This window comes from Nematostella vectensis, chromosome 11 (genome assembly GCF_932526225.1).
Source record: "Nematostella vectensis chromosome 11, jaNemVect1.1, whole genome shotgun sequence".
NCBI classification, from domain to species: Eukaryota; Metazoa; Cnidaria; class Anthozoa; order Actiniaria; family Edwardsiidae; genus Nematostella; species Nematostella vectensis.
This window is the reverse complement of record NC_064044.1, coordinates 15921639-15936947: the sequence shown is the minus strand read 5'-3', so window position 1 is coordinate 15936947 and position 15309 is coordinate 15921639. Positions and strand designations below refer to the sequence as shown.

The 15309-nt window shown below is 39.0% G+C and overlaps 1 protein-coding gene and 1 long non-coding RNA gene across 2 annotated transcripts in view; one reads left to right on the top strand and one right to left on the bottom strand.

The window, feature by feature from the left end:
• Nucleotides 1–15105, bottom strand: part of LOC5504640 (protein scribble homolog) — a 41221-nt gene extending 26116 nt beyond the window's left edge. The window contains exons 1-18 of the mRNA XM_048734077.1: nt 14774–15105; nt 14581–14698; nt 14317–14395; nt 10879–10968; nt 10502–10558; nt 10298–10361; nt 10070–10144; nt 9390–9534; nt 8833–8905; nt 8360–8405; nt 8041–8124; nt 7739–7854; nt 6716–6782; nt 5011–5110; nt 3785–3927; nt 3368–3487; nt 2899–3078; nt 708–911 (exon numbers count right to left, since the gene is read on the bottom strand). Coding sequence (XP_048590034.1) covers nt 708–911; nt 2899–3078; nt 3368–3487; nt 3785–3927; nt 5011–5110; nt 6716–6782; nt 7739–7854; nt 8041–8124; nt 8360–8405; nt 8833–8905; nt 9390–9534; nt 10070–10144; nt 10298–10361; nt 10502–10558; nt 10879–10968; nt 14317–14395; nt 14581–14698; nt 14774–14932 — 1920 coding nt within the window. The 5' untranslated portion in view covers nt 14933–15105. The remainder of the gene's footprint in view (nt 1–707; nt 912–2898; nt 3079–3367; nt 3488–3784; nt 3928–5010; nt 5111–6715; nt 6783–7738; nt 7855–8040; nt 8125–8359; nt 8406–8832; nt 8906–9389; nt 9535–10069; nt 10145–10297; nt 10362–10501; nt 10559–10878; nt 10969–14316; nt 14396–14580; nt 14699–14773) is intronic.
• LOC125573558 lies at nt 907–6059 on the top strand. The gene is made up of 2 exons (XR_007314108.1): nt 907–1802; nt 2789–6059. It is a non-coding gene; the product is annotated as an uncharacterized LOC125573558 (long non-coding RNA).
• Nucleotides 15106–15309: the final 204 nt, after the last annotated feature.

The window sequence follows — 15309 nt, the reverse complement described above, 5'->3', positions numbered from 1 at the left end:
AAACGCAAAATTAAACCAGAATACCAAGTATAGGGAACATAAATCTACTATCCATATGGAATATATATAATATACATAATATAATAATATAACAAGAAATCACGACGAAACAGCCTCCCGCTCTTGAAAAAAAGTTTCCAGCCCCCCCCCCCCCCCCCCCCGCCCACCCCCACCTCCTCCAGCTTATTCTAAAATCATAACAATAGGGGCGTAACCGTCGAGAGAATTACGGATAACGATGTGGTACGTTTCGTTATTTATGAAGCAGTAAGCGACTTGCACTAAGAGATCACGTGACCTGGCGCGCTCCGGCTTTTTACAGCAAAATAACAGCAAAAAAAGCAACTTAATCAGTACATACGAATCAGCGAGAAATTCTCACTGTCTGAATAATCTTATATTATTTTCTCGTCGCTCTCTGGCGTGCGCTACCGTGGCCACCAATACAAGAGCAGTGCAGCGCAATTCGGAAATGGGCTATTGGTTCACTCCGCAAAGGTGGTCACGGTAGCGCGCGTCGTATCAGATAGCACGTTTCGCGCATCCTTATTGGTTTACTTCATAAAACTTGCAAGGTGGCCACGGTAGCGCGCGTCGTATCAGATAGCGCGTTTCTCGCAGCCTTATTGGTTCACTCCGCGAAATTGCAAAGGTGGCCACGGTAGCGCGCGTCGCATGGTAAAATACCAAACACGTAATCACGGTACCTCGCTTCCCTTGGTGCCCGCCTTTGCCAGCAATTCCTTGACCTTGACCTCCTCGTCGCCTTTTAGCTGGATCCGCTTGTCTTTTAAGTAATGGGGCGTGTCGCGCCTGCGCAGTCGGTGATCCTGGCGCTCAGGGTGATCGTCGCCTTCGAACCGAATCATGTGCTCCCGCCATTCCGCGTCTGAGTCGGGATCCCTGTGTTCCTGTTTGGGGAAAACCGAACGGAGAAAACTGAAAAAGGAGCTCATACCGTCACGTGATTTGGGTCGCGTTGACATCGTTACGTTCTCTTGAATTTTCAAAAGGAAATCTTTGTCGATAACAAGCCGAACTTTTTGGATACATACAAGTACCAGACCAACAAGTGAGACCTAAATTTCGAATAAGGGTTTCTCAAGAGAGTTTCCTATATTTCCATAGATTTTAGTATTGTCAAGTAGGATGTAGCATTTTTGCCAGCGGACGTTCTCTGTGACGATCCAGACGAAGTTTGAGAGACACACCGAGCATGAATGCATAGCATAACCAACTGCCTCTCGCACTACAAGATTTCAGGCGAGCTTCCAACTGTGCGCAATTCAAACTTAATAACCTGACAAGTAAGTCGAAGTGCATTCAGCCCAAAGCTGATTTCGACGATCCGCAAAAAACAACCGGAGCTATTTCTATGACAGTTCAAAGACGTAACTCTTAATAAATGTCTCGTTTCGCTTGGCAAATCAGAAATGCCATGACGCAGTTCTTGAATCTGAATTGTTATAAGGCCCCATTAGGAAACCTGAAGCTCTCGTTAATCGTTGGTCACCAAATCAAGTGGATATTGCTGCTAAATCTCCTGCTTCGCGTATATCACGCCGTAAGTGACGAGTCACTGTATCTGGATAACTTATCGACAGCTGAAAGTTTGGGTCCAGAATCCTGGTAGCGTTTATCCTATCGAAGATTTGTGTTGATAAATTCCGGTGCTGTTGGTCTACCGACAGTCTTCATTTGATCAACAGTCACGTACGCGGCAAAGAAGATAGCCGTCTAACAGTCGACTTCTCTCGACATAAAAGTCACAATGGATGGGACGGAAGGATGGTCAGTTCAAGGTGAGTGAATTTGCAAACTCCTGTGATATTTCAAAGCATCAAAAAAGAAATAAAACCTTGAACGATTTGCAGCTTGTATCAGCTGTTGTTATCTCATTATATTTTAGACATTGGTTTAGGTACAAAAGGAAAGTAAAATAAGAAAAACACGACTCAGTTTAAGTCTTAATTGAAAGGCACATCTAGAAGAGTGCGGAACTAAATAAAACAGAAAACATGAATAAAATAGCATAGATTAAATTATTTTGTCTAAATTACAGAATGTATTTTTACAATATATTACAGAAAAATGATAATACCGCTAAGAAGCCTTAGGATGATATAATAAACTAGAACTAATGCTAATGAGGCATTTTAAAGGATTTTGGGTTAATTTACAAACCGAAGAACAGGTAGCACACGGGATGAAAAAACAGGTGAAAATAGGATTTGTCAAATAGACAGGGCTGGTTACAAATTTAATAACAGGAAACCACGAAAAAGATTTTTAGTTGCAGGCTAAAAATCCCGCCTTTTAACACATGAAAACAGATTGCTCTCACGACCTATGTAAACGTACAAAATGAGTGACATCCAGATGGAAGAACGCAGTATTGAAGATACAATATTGGCCAGTCTTGAGCAAAGCATAAGGCTTGCGTTTGCAGCGTTTAAAGCTCAAAAAAGCGACTTTATATCTTGGTAGTAGGCAATAGGCGACTCGCACTTAGAAATCACGTGACATTGTGAGTAGCAAATTTATGCAAAACAAACACAAAAAAAGCTACGCCATTCACGCCAAAAATAGATAAAGATAATTATTTTCTGACAGTGACACTTTATGGCTGATTCTTAAGCGCCGAATAAGTTGTGTTTTGTTATAGTCGTTGATTTTTGTTGTTATTATTGTTGACTTTTGTTGATATTATTGATTTTTGTTATTATTGTTGATTTTTGTTGTTATTATTAATTGTTAATTTTTGTTGTTTGTTATTTGCCGCCAAAAGCCTGAGTTTGCCACCCAAAAGTCACGTGACATCTTAGTGCAAGCAGCCCAACCATAACGCAACTGGTATCAAACAAATTGCAAAGAAGACCGAGGGGGTCTGGCACTAACCTCGTCGTGCGCATGATCAGAATCGTCGGCAGCAAAACCGACTCCTCTTCTGCTGGAGGGAGGGGTGGTGTCCTTCGGCTTGTCTTCGGCTTCCTTCGGTTTCTCGTCGTTTAACGGTGTATTTTCGAAGCCGAGTCTTTTGGGTCTGAATTGTTCCGTGTCTGATTGGCTTTCCTCGTCCTAAAATAGACAAGAGGAATGTCAAGGAAAAGATCAAGCAAGTTTTCGTTATAATAGGGGGGACAGTTTGTCGGAGTGGCTTTCATCCCCCTTCCAAAAAAAAGGCACAAAAAAACCTGCACGAGTATGGTTTAATCCTAGCTCAAAATTACATTATAATGCATGGATAACTTTTTTTTTTAATAAACAGAGTTTCTAATACTCAAAATAAACCGTTAAAGCACTAAGGGACTTTAACTAATTAACGGCCAAACTAATCTTTCTCAAAATGGTCGAAAGAAAGTCTTACGGTAAGTGATCGGCTTCTCTTTGGAAACCCGTCGGCATGCGTCTTGTGAATGACCATCCTCGGGTGTTTTGCCTTCAGGTCTTTGAAGCGGGGGGTGTCGTGTCGCTGGAAATTGGAGGTCTGGAAAGCAGAGAGAGGGAAATAATAACAAATTAAGTTTCAAATATTTTAGACGTATTGATGATGATGATAATGATGATGACGATGCTGATGATGACGATAATGATGCCAGGCAGTGATGACGACGATAACAATGAAGGAAAATAACAACGATGATGATGATACGGAAGATTTGGATCATAGTAACCTCGGTTGTGATAACGGTGTCGGTTCATGTAGACAACTAGATGACTTCAGTGGTATAGTGAGAAGGGAAGAGATTCGGCAGTCATTCGCCAGACATTCGCGAGTACTTACCTCTCTATCGTGATTGAGCGCGATCTCGTCTGGGAAATGTATCCCGCCAGCCTTTGGGGGCAGTTCCTCGTCGTCGTACTCAAAGCCTTCCATCATTAAGTTATCCACAGCAAACCCGTGACTCAAGTCGTTCGTCAGCATTTCTGTAAAAGGACAAATCAACAATGTTCCGATAATGTTCCGACGTGTTTATACATTCACATGGAAATCGACTATCATCATCCCAAAAGCTCAAAGGTCCAAAAACGTTTAATTTTTTTAAAGAAAGATAGCCAATAAGAATCATGATGCTCTGAAGCAAATATTGAAATTTTGGAATAGAATAAGCCAGTTCAGAGTTTAAGAAAAGACGCGGGGAGACTGGGTCATCTGAATCATCGAATCGGGCCAAATGAGCGATTTTGCAGAAAAGTTTGTATGGCGGTCTTGGAGAAAAACCCTTCCTACAAAGCCGTTTTACAAGATATGGGAAAACCAACCACATTCATGCGGTGCACACTTATTGTTTTACCTTTGGACCGCGTTTTGTTATGAATACGGCCCGATAAATATTTTTCAGATAGATTTACTTCGCTTAGTGATCTAATTTGGCCGACTTCCGCTCGCAAAACACCGATGAAAACACGCAACAACAATAAACTTTGGTACCTCAGGTAAAAACAAAATGATTTTCGTCCACGAAATTCAAGTACTAATTTTGCTAAAGAACTAAGAACAAAATTAATTTGAATTTTACGGCATAAATATTGAAACGGAACTTCTACCCATGCATTTTATACCCCGATTCGGATTTCGCCGATAAACTTTTACGGTATTTGAGTGAAGAAATGACTCCGAGTACTCAGAAAATCGCTCCGTAGAAATACCTTTTGCGCCTAATTCATCCCTAATTGCCCCCTATACAAAGTACAATAAAGTCATCACGTGTAGAAATGAATGATTTCACCATATCTTTTAAAGCGGTTTTGTAGAAAGGATTTTTCTCCAAGACCGCAATACAAACTCTCTTGTGAAATCGCTCTTTTGGTGCGAAAGAACCCAGTCCCTCACGGCATTCTGAACTGGCTGTAAGTTGGATAGATTGAGTGTCAGTGATTCAAGATGATTCATGTCTCTACTCCAGGATGAATATCTTTTCTACCCAACACCCAACGCGCGCTCGCATTCTCAGTTTGAGCATTACCCAAAAGCCTTTGTGCGCTTGCTCGCCCCAGTCCCTGTCTTACCCAGGCTTCCCATGCCTTGTTGTGGGAGCAGGAAACATGTCAACACTTTGCTATTCGTTTTCTCGTCTTCCTCTGTTTGTAGCTTTAGCACAGGTTGCGACTGGTAAACAAAATGCGTGACATTCAGACAACAGTTGAGGCCATGATACATGAGGCAATGTTTTACTGCAAATTGCAAAGCAACGAGGACGAAATTCCAGGTTTGCAGAGATGAGCGTTTTGAAATGCGCCCGCATTAAAATTATAATTAAAGCGATCGCTACCTTGAGTAAATAAGAGAAGGAGTGCGCTAATTGGCTAATTCTCTAAAATGGTTTTGCAGGTTGCATTACGAGTTGCAGAAACATGATACACAGGGTGAATTTTCAGCAATGTTGCGAAAAGTAGAAAGCAATTTTATATTTTTACAACTTGCAAAGCACACAGCGAAGCTTGAATCAAGCGCAAGACATACCATGTTCTATTGGAAAATTAAGAATTATACAACAAAACATATCAGCGACGGAAGGGTCAAGAAACAGCACTACTAACAGCTATCCAAATAAAAAAATTAATGCCTTTTTCTCTTCCAAAATTTTTCAGATAAAATCCGAGGCTCCAAATCCAGTGGAAAAAAAATCACTATTTTCGCCTTCAATATTTGCACAACTAAAAGGTGACGCGAACATTATCGATAATGAATCCCCTCTCTTTAATCTTTAAATGGTGTAATTGCACTTAGCTCCCTCAAAACCTTTCTGTCACAGGGGACTGATGTTACCAACAAAGTTTAACTGATGAGAATTTTTTTAATGCCGTTGTTAACACGCCCTGCTTATATGGGAAGATTAATGTCATCGAGTTTGGGGATAAAAGAAAAAAAAAAGTTGAAGATGGAACTATAAAACGTTGTTATGATTTATAACCATATGGTTATGCCTAAACGGTGACATAACAGAGAAAAGCGTGTTGACAAGTTACATGCAACTATTAGCAAAAAAAAAACGATCCTGACCGATGAGACAAGTCAAGAAGGCATCCATTTGTAGATTTATCATCACAACTACACAGAAATAAAAACTAAATTCGGTAAACTTGTAAAACTAAAATCTGTTCCTCTTAACTTGAGAAAGAACAATCGGCAGTATCAAACAACCAACAACGAACCTTAGGGAACAACGAGCTGATTGAATATTTAGAAGGATTTGGAGAGACTTTTCTCGAATTCATCCCTTAAAAAAACTCTATAATCATTCGTAACTTGAGTTTATGATTTCTTTACCTTGCGATTAATAAAAGTGATCAGACTGAAGTCTCCAAAAGTCAGAGAAACACGGGCGCCGAAAATATTGTTGTGTTGCCATCCGTTGAAAAGCTGCCGGCGCCCAGAGAGCAACTAACTGTAAGCATTTTTCCGAGTGTCTGTTATGAGCAGTAGCTTTGTGCAAATTGAAGTAATTTCCTGAGGAATTCCAGACATGGGTGACCTCGTCTAACACTATCGTCATCACACAGCAGGTTTTTGGTAGACAGATGGCGAAAGCATGACAACGGATTTCCTCAAACTTACAAGCCAAAGCCGCGCATAAAACAACGCCAGTATTGTTGGAAGCATTACCGTGCACTGCAAACGGTTGCAACAAGCCGTCCAAATTGCGCACGATTTTATCCAATGTGAGTCGAATTTTGTTTTATGTGCATGGCAAACGGATTCAAGCGGACTTACCTGGTTCTCTGAAAGCCAAAGCGCCTTCAGTGGCAAAGTACCAATGGTCAGCGGTAAGCATTCTAATCTAAAACAGAAAAGATAAGAGCTGATTTTTACGTGGTCGAGAAAATTGAGGACAGACCTACGGGCGTTATGGTCGTGAGAACGCCAATGTAACGTCAGCGGACTTTGCGATTACAGCGTGACCACATAACAATATGTCACAGTCATGACCCGGACACTGCACACCGGTCACGCCATGGTGTCAGCACAGTCACGCCACAGCATGGTCAAGTCACGGTACCCTCACGTCACGGCATGGTCAAATAAAACATGTTCACCTGACGACATGGTCGAATCACCATATGTTCACGTGACGACATGGCCAAATCACTACATGTTCCCGTGACGACATGGTCAAATCACAACACGTTCACGTGACGGCATATTTAAATCACAACATGTTCACGTGACGACATGGTCAAATCACTAAATGTTCACGTAACGACATGGTCAAATCACTACATGTTCACGTGACGACATGGTCAAATCACAACATGATCACGTGACAGCATAGTTAAATCACAACATGTTCACGTGACGACAAGGACAAATCACAACACGTTCACGTAACGACATGGACAAATCAAAACATGTTCACGTGACAACATGGACAAATCACAACACGTTCACGTGACAGCATAGTTAAATCACAACATGTTCACGTGACGACATGGTCAAATCACAACATGTTCACGTGACGACATGGACAAATCACAACATGTTCACGTCACAGCACCCTCGCGTCACGGCATGCTCACGGCACCCACACGTCACGGCATGCTCACGTGACAACATAGTCACGTCATGACATGGTTAAGGATGGGTGTTTTCTTGGATGATCATTGTGACGATGCGTACCCTTGGTACCAGAGGCTTGAGCTTCACTCCGACAACACGAGCTCGTCGTAGTCAGTAAAGGGCGCATAGTAAACGAACGAAGCTTGAGGCTCTGGTACCCAGGGTAGACGATGCGCTTACCTATTACCGGAGACGTCTAATACGTGAAGGTTCCTACAGTTGCCAATCTCGGTGGGGAGTCGCTGTAAAAGATTGTCCCGTAGCGACAACACACTCAGCTTTGTACAGCTCCCGAGCTGAAAATGAAAAACACAATAGTTCTTGGCTTTTTACTTGGGTATCCTGTGGTCTAATTGGTGATATGGAGTGAGTCACAGGTAGCCCAAATGGAAAGCCAGGAACTGATGACAAACCAAAATACCCCTATTGCCCCTCAGGGCATAAAAACAGCTGTCATACTGCTATTAGTGGGAAACACTCACTTCAACAGGCAGAACTTCCAGTCGATTCCTATCTACATTAAGAAGAGAGAGCTTGTGCAATTTGCCCATAGTAGATGGCAACACCTAGGAGACAAAGAATACATTAGCTAAAGGGACTAACTAGGCCTTCCCAGAATACATTTCTTTGTTGATGTTTTCATAAGTGAAGGTGCAAATTTACTTATTAAAAATAATGTGTGAATGTTGTGGGCTCTCGTTTGTTTTTCAAAGTGTTTTATTTCCAATAATAGGATGCAATAGTGGTGAAAAAAGAAATAAAGAGAATTTGCAAAATATTTAGAATTATGGTAATACTTACATCTAAAAGATTCTCTGTCAGGATAAGTTCCTGTAATGCTATACATCTATAAAAGAGGCAAGGACTTGTTAAAGACTCTGGGGCCGAAAAGTGTGATGGATCTTTTACTGCCAATGAGATGAAAAACAAATAAAAAAACCCTAAATAGCTCAACTGAAAAAATTCTTTATCGCTCTAGAACCATGTACTGTACGCCAAACCATTTTTTTATTATTATTATTTTCTGAAAAAAAGATCTTAAAAAACTGTCTGATTTACTTGTATTTACATTTAAATATCTTTTCGCATATTCATATTCCATGGCCATAAAGGGCCATGAAATACTGAGGGGGGGGGGGTATGATAATAAGGCAACAACATTAAGAGGGTACAGCCATCCCAGGACTTGTACCCTTAAAAGACAAATAAAGATTACTAAAAACTTGTTTTCTTATTACTTGAATGGATTCTAACAGGGAATAATCCCTACTTACCCTCCTATTGCTGGGGTTAGTGTGATAAGACGATTCTGGTCAACTTTAAGTAGTTGCAGCTTCTTTAATTTTCCTAAGAAAGTAAGAAGCTGTTAGTGAGACCTGCAGAAACCCTATTTTACCAACCTCCCAATTTGGGCCCTGTAGGATCCTACAGTAATATCGCCTCAACCTGTACCAAGATAAGGGGTGCCCAGTCATAGGCATCATATGGAAAAAGAATAGTATTTGACAAATCTTTATTAAGAGATGACCCACTGTTTGGAGGCCAAGGTAAACCCCCAAGGTACACCACACATGACCCCTTGCAGAATCCCTTTATTTCTCCAAACTTCCTCTTTGAGCCGAGTAGAGAACTTATACAGCGCCAAACCCTTTCCCCTTTTGGCCGGATGGTACCCCAAAATCGGCTTTGGTAGATAACAAAAACAAGTATTTCCTATGTGAACAATACCAAGATTTTGAATCTTTTAATATAATATCTACATCTGTGCTTCACCTTTATCAAATCATAATGTTTGCTCTTGTAGATACAAACCATCTTCCCTTGTGCTTACCTATGGTATCGGGAAGTTCCTCTAACAAATTCTGTGATAAGTGTAAGTCTGTAAGTGAGCCACAAAAGCATATTTCATCTGGGAGATATTCTATCTTATTTTCTGATACATCAAAAATCTGCAACTTCTTTAGATTGCCAATTTCCTGCAAGAAAAAAAAGGTTTACAAGTATTAATATGGTATCTCCTGTTGTTGACAGGGACAGAAAGATTGCCATAAAAAGTGGCGATTTGAGTAAAACAATGAAATCAAACAAATAGATCAAATGAAAATTTGGGTAGATGATCACTCGTTTTGCAGCAGTAGCGTTTCTTAATATGAGAGCTCAGATATGTGGTCACGTGTATGCACCTGAAAAGCATAGGGTGCACCTACGGCACCCTGCTGTTTAACTCATGTCTGACCAGGGCTTAGATAGGAATTGATGGTATTTGGGCTGTATAACTCATGTCTGGCCAGGGCTTAGATAGGAATTGATGGTATTTGTGCTGTATAACTCATGTCTGACCAGGGCTTTGGTAGGAATTGATGGTATTTGTGGAGGAACCAGAAGAACAAACCAGAAGAAAAACTTTCAGGGCAAAGGCAAAAACCAACTAGTTCCCACATCAGAACAGGCACGACAAAGTCCATGTAAAAAGAGAAAAAGACAAAAACAGAAAACTGTTACATAACATACGGTGGGCAATGTCTTGAGAAGGTTTCCATCGAGCCAAAACTCTGCCAAGCTTGGAAGTGATCCCACAACATCAGGCTGTTAGAATGAAGTCCAATTAGCTTTACCATGACAGGGCTTGATTTTAACACTCACATTTTTTAAATGTGCAAAAGAGATCAAATTATTTTTTGAAACCAAATAGGGGTGGGCTCAGTGGAAATATTTTGACTTTATAACAGTATGACTTACCAGCTCTTCAAGTTCATTACAGCCAAGATCCAGTCGTTCTAGCTTGCTCAAGAATGCTAGGGATCTTCAAAAAAGGACAAAAAAATATAAAATTAGCCAAGAGTTGAAGCCCATTAAGTCAAGCCCTGACATTTAATTATGGTGAGTCCGCTTTCTGTGTCTTCACTGTAAGTGAAAATAATCTTAACAGAACCTTATACTTACACTGGAAGGAATTTTATTAGATTTTCTCTTGCTTCAAGTACTGTCAATTCTGTCAAACTAAAGAAAATAGAACAATACTGACTGTCAAAATAGAGAAAATGGAAAAAAATAACCTTAATCTCTTAAAGTTGGGATCTCACAAGTTGGCCACCAGCTTCATTTACCTAAACCAAAAATTTTCAGACAATAAATCTATATTACAATGGCATTATGTTATCTGTCACAAAGAAGGCTAATGTTGACATTTGTTCTATGGATACCAAGGCCTAAATGTTATCTTTTCCCAAAAGACCATAAAGGCTGATATTTGTTTTCGAATATCTCACGAAAGACACTGCACAGTAACAATACCAAATGATACCAATCAAATGTTATACCTTCCAATATCTGGTGGAAGTCTTATTAAGGAGACATCATTTAAACACAGTGTTGTGAGATGCTGTAATTGCGAAAACCCATCAGGTAACCTGCAAAAATAAAAAATGTTCATATCATAACAAGAACTCTTATCTTCTACTATCTCTAATAATAACCCACTGTCCCCCCTCCCCAAAAATTTTCAAATGAGCCCCACTCTCCTTGGAACCACCCTACACAATACATCACCCCCCCCCCCCCCCTTGAGCAGGTTTCTTTATTTTGCAAACTCATGTCTGCAATTTTCAACAGCAAAATCACCTTGAGGCTTCTGTCAGTCAGTCTCGACGTGGATTCATTGACCAGCAATACAATGATTTCTAATCATGAAACCTCTTTGATGGAAGGGTGAAGATAATAATAATAATAATCCTTATAATGTTTACCACTTATATTCCACCTTTAATTTGTATATGATTGATATGGACTCTTATTTACTGAAAAGTATTTATTTTTCAAATCAAGTTTTTTATACAAAGTAGGAGTCATGCTATCTTTATAAAGTCTAGCAGAAAATTAAAAAACAATGCTAATATATTTAAGGCAAAAGGAAGGGTTAATACTATGAATACCTGACTGGCAAGATAAAACCTTGACCTCTCAGTTAAATCATGTTACCTACTTTTGCAAAAATGAGAGCAGTGTGCCTATTCTATCAAGAAAGGTTTGTGAATACATCTGAATATCTCATGTACTAGCAAGCTTGTTGAAAGCCCTTTTAATTTGATCACATTAAAAGCTAGTACAGCTAGCCATTCTATGGAAATAATTCTCCCTGTAATCTATGGGAGAAATGACAACACCTGGTTGTCACCCATTTATAGCATTATACTTACTTAACTGTCAAAACAGGGAGTGTTTTAAAGTACCTTGTTCATCCCTATTGTAATTAATCATGAAAACATGCAATGAAAAATCTAATTAAATAGATGAAAATAGCCATAGACAAGGGGAATATATGTGAAAAAAATATATTCTTATCAACACCTTCAAGAGGTTCATTTGCTATTGTTATGTTACAGCAAAGATTGCAGACAAGCTGTTTAACGAATGCATGTCAACAAAACTTTGTATAAATTGAAAGTCGATAAAATGAAGAGAATTTACGATTTTTAGTATTTTATCTGAATTTTTTTAACAGGATATAAGAAATACTAGAAAGCATGTTATACTCAAGATAAAGGCTACCTTGGGGAAATATTTTGCTTACACTAAATAATACATTCGGGGTCACATATAACAATTGTTACACTTGTCAACTAAAAAATGAATAGAGGACAGTGAATTTCTGTCAACATTTATTTTTTACAAATAATTCTATCTGCAGAAAATTGAATAATAAATCTGACCAGTATTGAAAAGACAACAGCATCATGTTTTATGTAAGGACATATCCAACAATATAAATGCTAGTTATAGCACTTTGAATTATATTCATTTATTACAGCGCTGACATATTTTATTTTAACCAGTGCAACTTCATAGGTTGCTATTACCAATTTAAAAAAACAAATTTTGTGTGAACTATATATGAACTGTGGTGTGTATAGCTAGAGTTAAGTAAATTCAACCTGTTATTTCTAGGCTATAATAGTAAAGTATGTTTGGTTATTGATACTTATTACTAATTTATACAAATATCATTGTCATTACAGCACTGCTAATAATTTTTGGGAGGTCTAACCATGTTTAATGCTTTTAATGTTATGTTTCAAAAGCATTTGAATCTTTAAACTTGTAGAGGAAATGTAGTCTCTTAAAAATAAAACATTCCACTTGGCAGAAATGGTGGATATAAGGAAAAAAGGTTATGTACGGTAGAGTCTAACATAAAATAGATAACCATAACCTTGATTCAATTTATAGGACCACGGGGGAACAAATGATTGAATGAAAATGGCTCGAAATAGGAAGAACAAATCCTATTCTCACAGTTTTTACCAAATAAATAAGATTGATTTATTCAACTGTGAATAGCCCACTCTTTGCTTTGGATAAATATGATGTATTACATTTTGCTCATACAATATGCTTATGTCTTAGTGAGAAGGGGCCTTAGATAAGTAAATATAAGATTGGAATAAGGGGAAATTCCGAGATGGGAATTTCAAGGATTTATCGCTTGCGATATTAGTTTATTAAGTCCAGTCTTCAAAAGGCCATTATTTTGTTAGAATATTTTTCTGACATTCGAGCTAAGAAAAATTCGATTCCATTTCCTAAATAAAGAAAACAGTCTGTGAAAAGCCGGAAATACGCTGTAGGAAAGTGTTGGCAGAAAGATTTTGACAGTCGATTGAAACCCGTAAAACAATTGGGAGCAGTGAATTCGAAATGTTTATGTTATTGTAGCAGTGATCGGGGCGCACACTCATAGACAGGCGGGAAAGCGGCTCCTCGCGTGAGCTCCAAGTATTACCAAAAACTCGCTGAGGAAATCATTGATAAACACACTAGTACTTCCTGTTAACAGAAATTTATGAACTCGGAGTTAAGAAACTATATCTATAATGGAGATCAAGTTACTGGATGTGACATTTGGCAGATTTCACTGCGATTTCTACATCATTCCATAGATCTTCGTTTATCGCAAAATGGCTTCATGAAATACAGCTAAATGGTTTTCTCCCGGTATCTTGTCGAATTAGAAATTTCGTACAGAGTTTATTTACATTGCTGTGGTTAGCTTGAACTATTTTGTTTGATTTCTCGAAACGTACAGAAAAAAAATAACATAAAATTATACGAAGGTCAGTAGAGCAACCACATATAAAAGGCGATAATTCTAGGTTTGATGTAATGATATTCCTTCAAACAAAAATTAAACGGCTTTGAAGAAAAAAAAACAATTAATAAGCTTATATAAAGTTCATTTTCCCGGTGAAAAAGGTTCGAGCTCGATCTGGAGTTCTATCGAATAGGCGCCGTATCGTAGGAATGACGGATAATATTTTGGTTTGTTTCTTAACTTGTCAGGGCGTTGGAGGAGGTATAGGGAGTTTCAGGGATCAAATACAGCAAGAATAGACGCGTTACTTAGTAGCCAAGTTATAGAAAGGAAGATTTAGGTGCAACAAAAATCGATTTTAATTCCTATAGTACATAATGTCAAGGCACGCCGGTTGGCGGGTCTATCACTCTATCTCCCCCTCTCGACCACAATCAACTCACCGAACAGCAATTTGAATACCAAAATTCCCCAGAAACAAAGCTTTATGACCAACTACAAGTGATTTACAATAACATTTTGACTTCCCGTGGAATAAAATAATAGTAAAAATAGCAGATAGAGGGTTCCTACTAAATAAATTCGCTAAGAAATACTTTGAAATACAAATATCAATAGAGCAACCATGAAAGGACACAAGCGAGTAAAGATTAGCGTAAACTTAACTTACTTGGAAATAGGGTTTCCGCTCAAATCCAAACTAACTAGGCTTTTGCAGTACTTTATGTTTTCTGGGATGTCGCATATATCTGTGGAAATAAAGCAGAATTCGAGAGATCAGACGAGAAATTACAAACGAGTCTGAAATCGCTGCACTTCACTTTACGATCACAACAAAACGGGTTTCAGTCAGCAAAGAAGCAAAATACGATAAACAAGCTTGCTTAAACCCTTATCACATAGGCTACAACATCAATTAAGCCCCAAAACCTACCATTTCTACTAATATCAAATTCTTGTAAGTTTGCTAAGTTTCCAACTTCGGGCGGTAGTCTAGCGATCTCGTTGTCACTGAGGCCCAGTCGGCGAATGTTGTACAACCTAAAAAATGGCTGCAAAATCCACGAATATTCAGTTTAAAGTAGCCAATACAATACTCAACGGGAACCAGAATAAATTGTACAAACCCTAGGGAGGTCTTTGATTTGGTTTGCATCTAAGAATAGCTCTTCTAGGTATCTTTCATAGCGGTATACTTCGTCCGGCACAAAGTTTAAGCTGCAGTGACTCCGATCCAACGACTCGACTTGCCGATTACAACGCCAGGGAAGCAGGCAACGAAACATGGCTTCTCACCAGAAAAAAAAACAAATATTAAGTCCAGGTATAGCTAAGGTCGTCTTGCGTGTTGTCACGGCGGTAATATGTGCGAATCCTTAGGTTTTTCGTTGCCTATTTTGCCCTCTTATCATATTATACTGCAACAGACACTTCAACAGAAACATACCCTGTGACGTCACAGCTCGCCGCCATACCCAGAATGCCCTTAGCGGCGTCTATAATGGCGCCCTTTTCAAACGCGTCTCTTTTGCTCTATTGTTTTCTCTGGTTTTGTTTGTGATTTTGTAGAAGCGTTCATTTATAACTCCCAGAGCTAGCAACTAGCGAAATGTAGATTCTCTAATTGATATCTAAGAGCTTTCAAACCTTTAAGAAGTACATG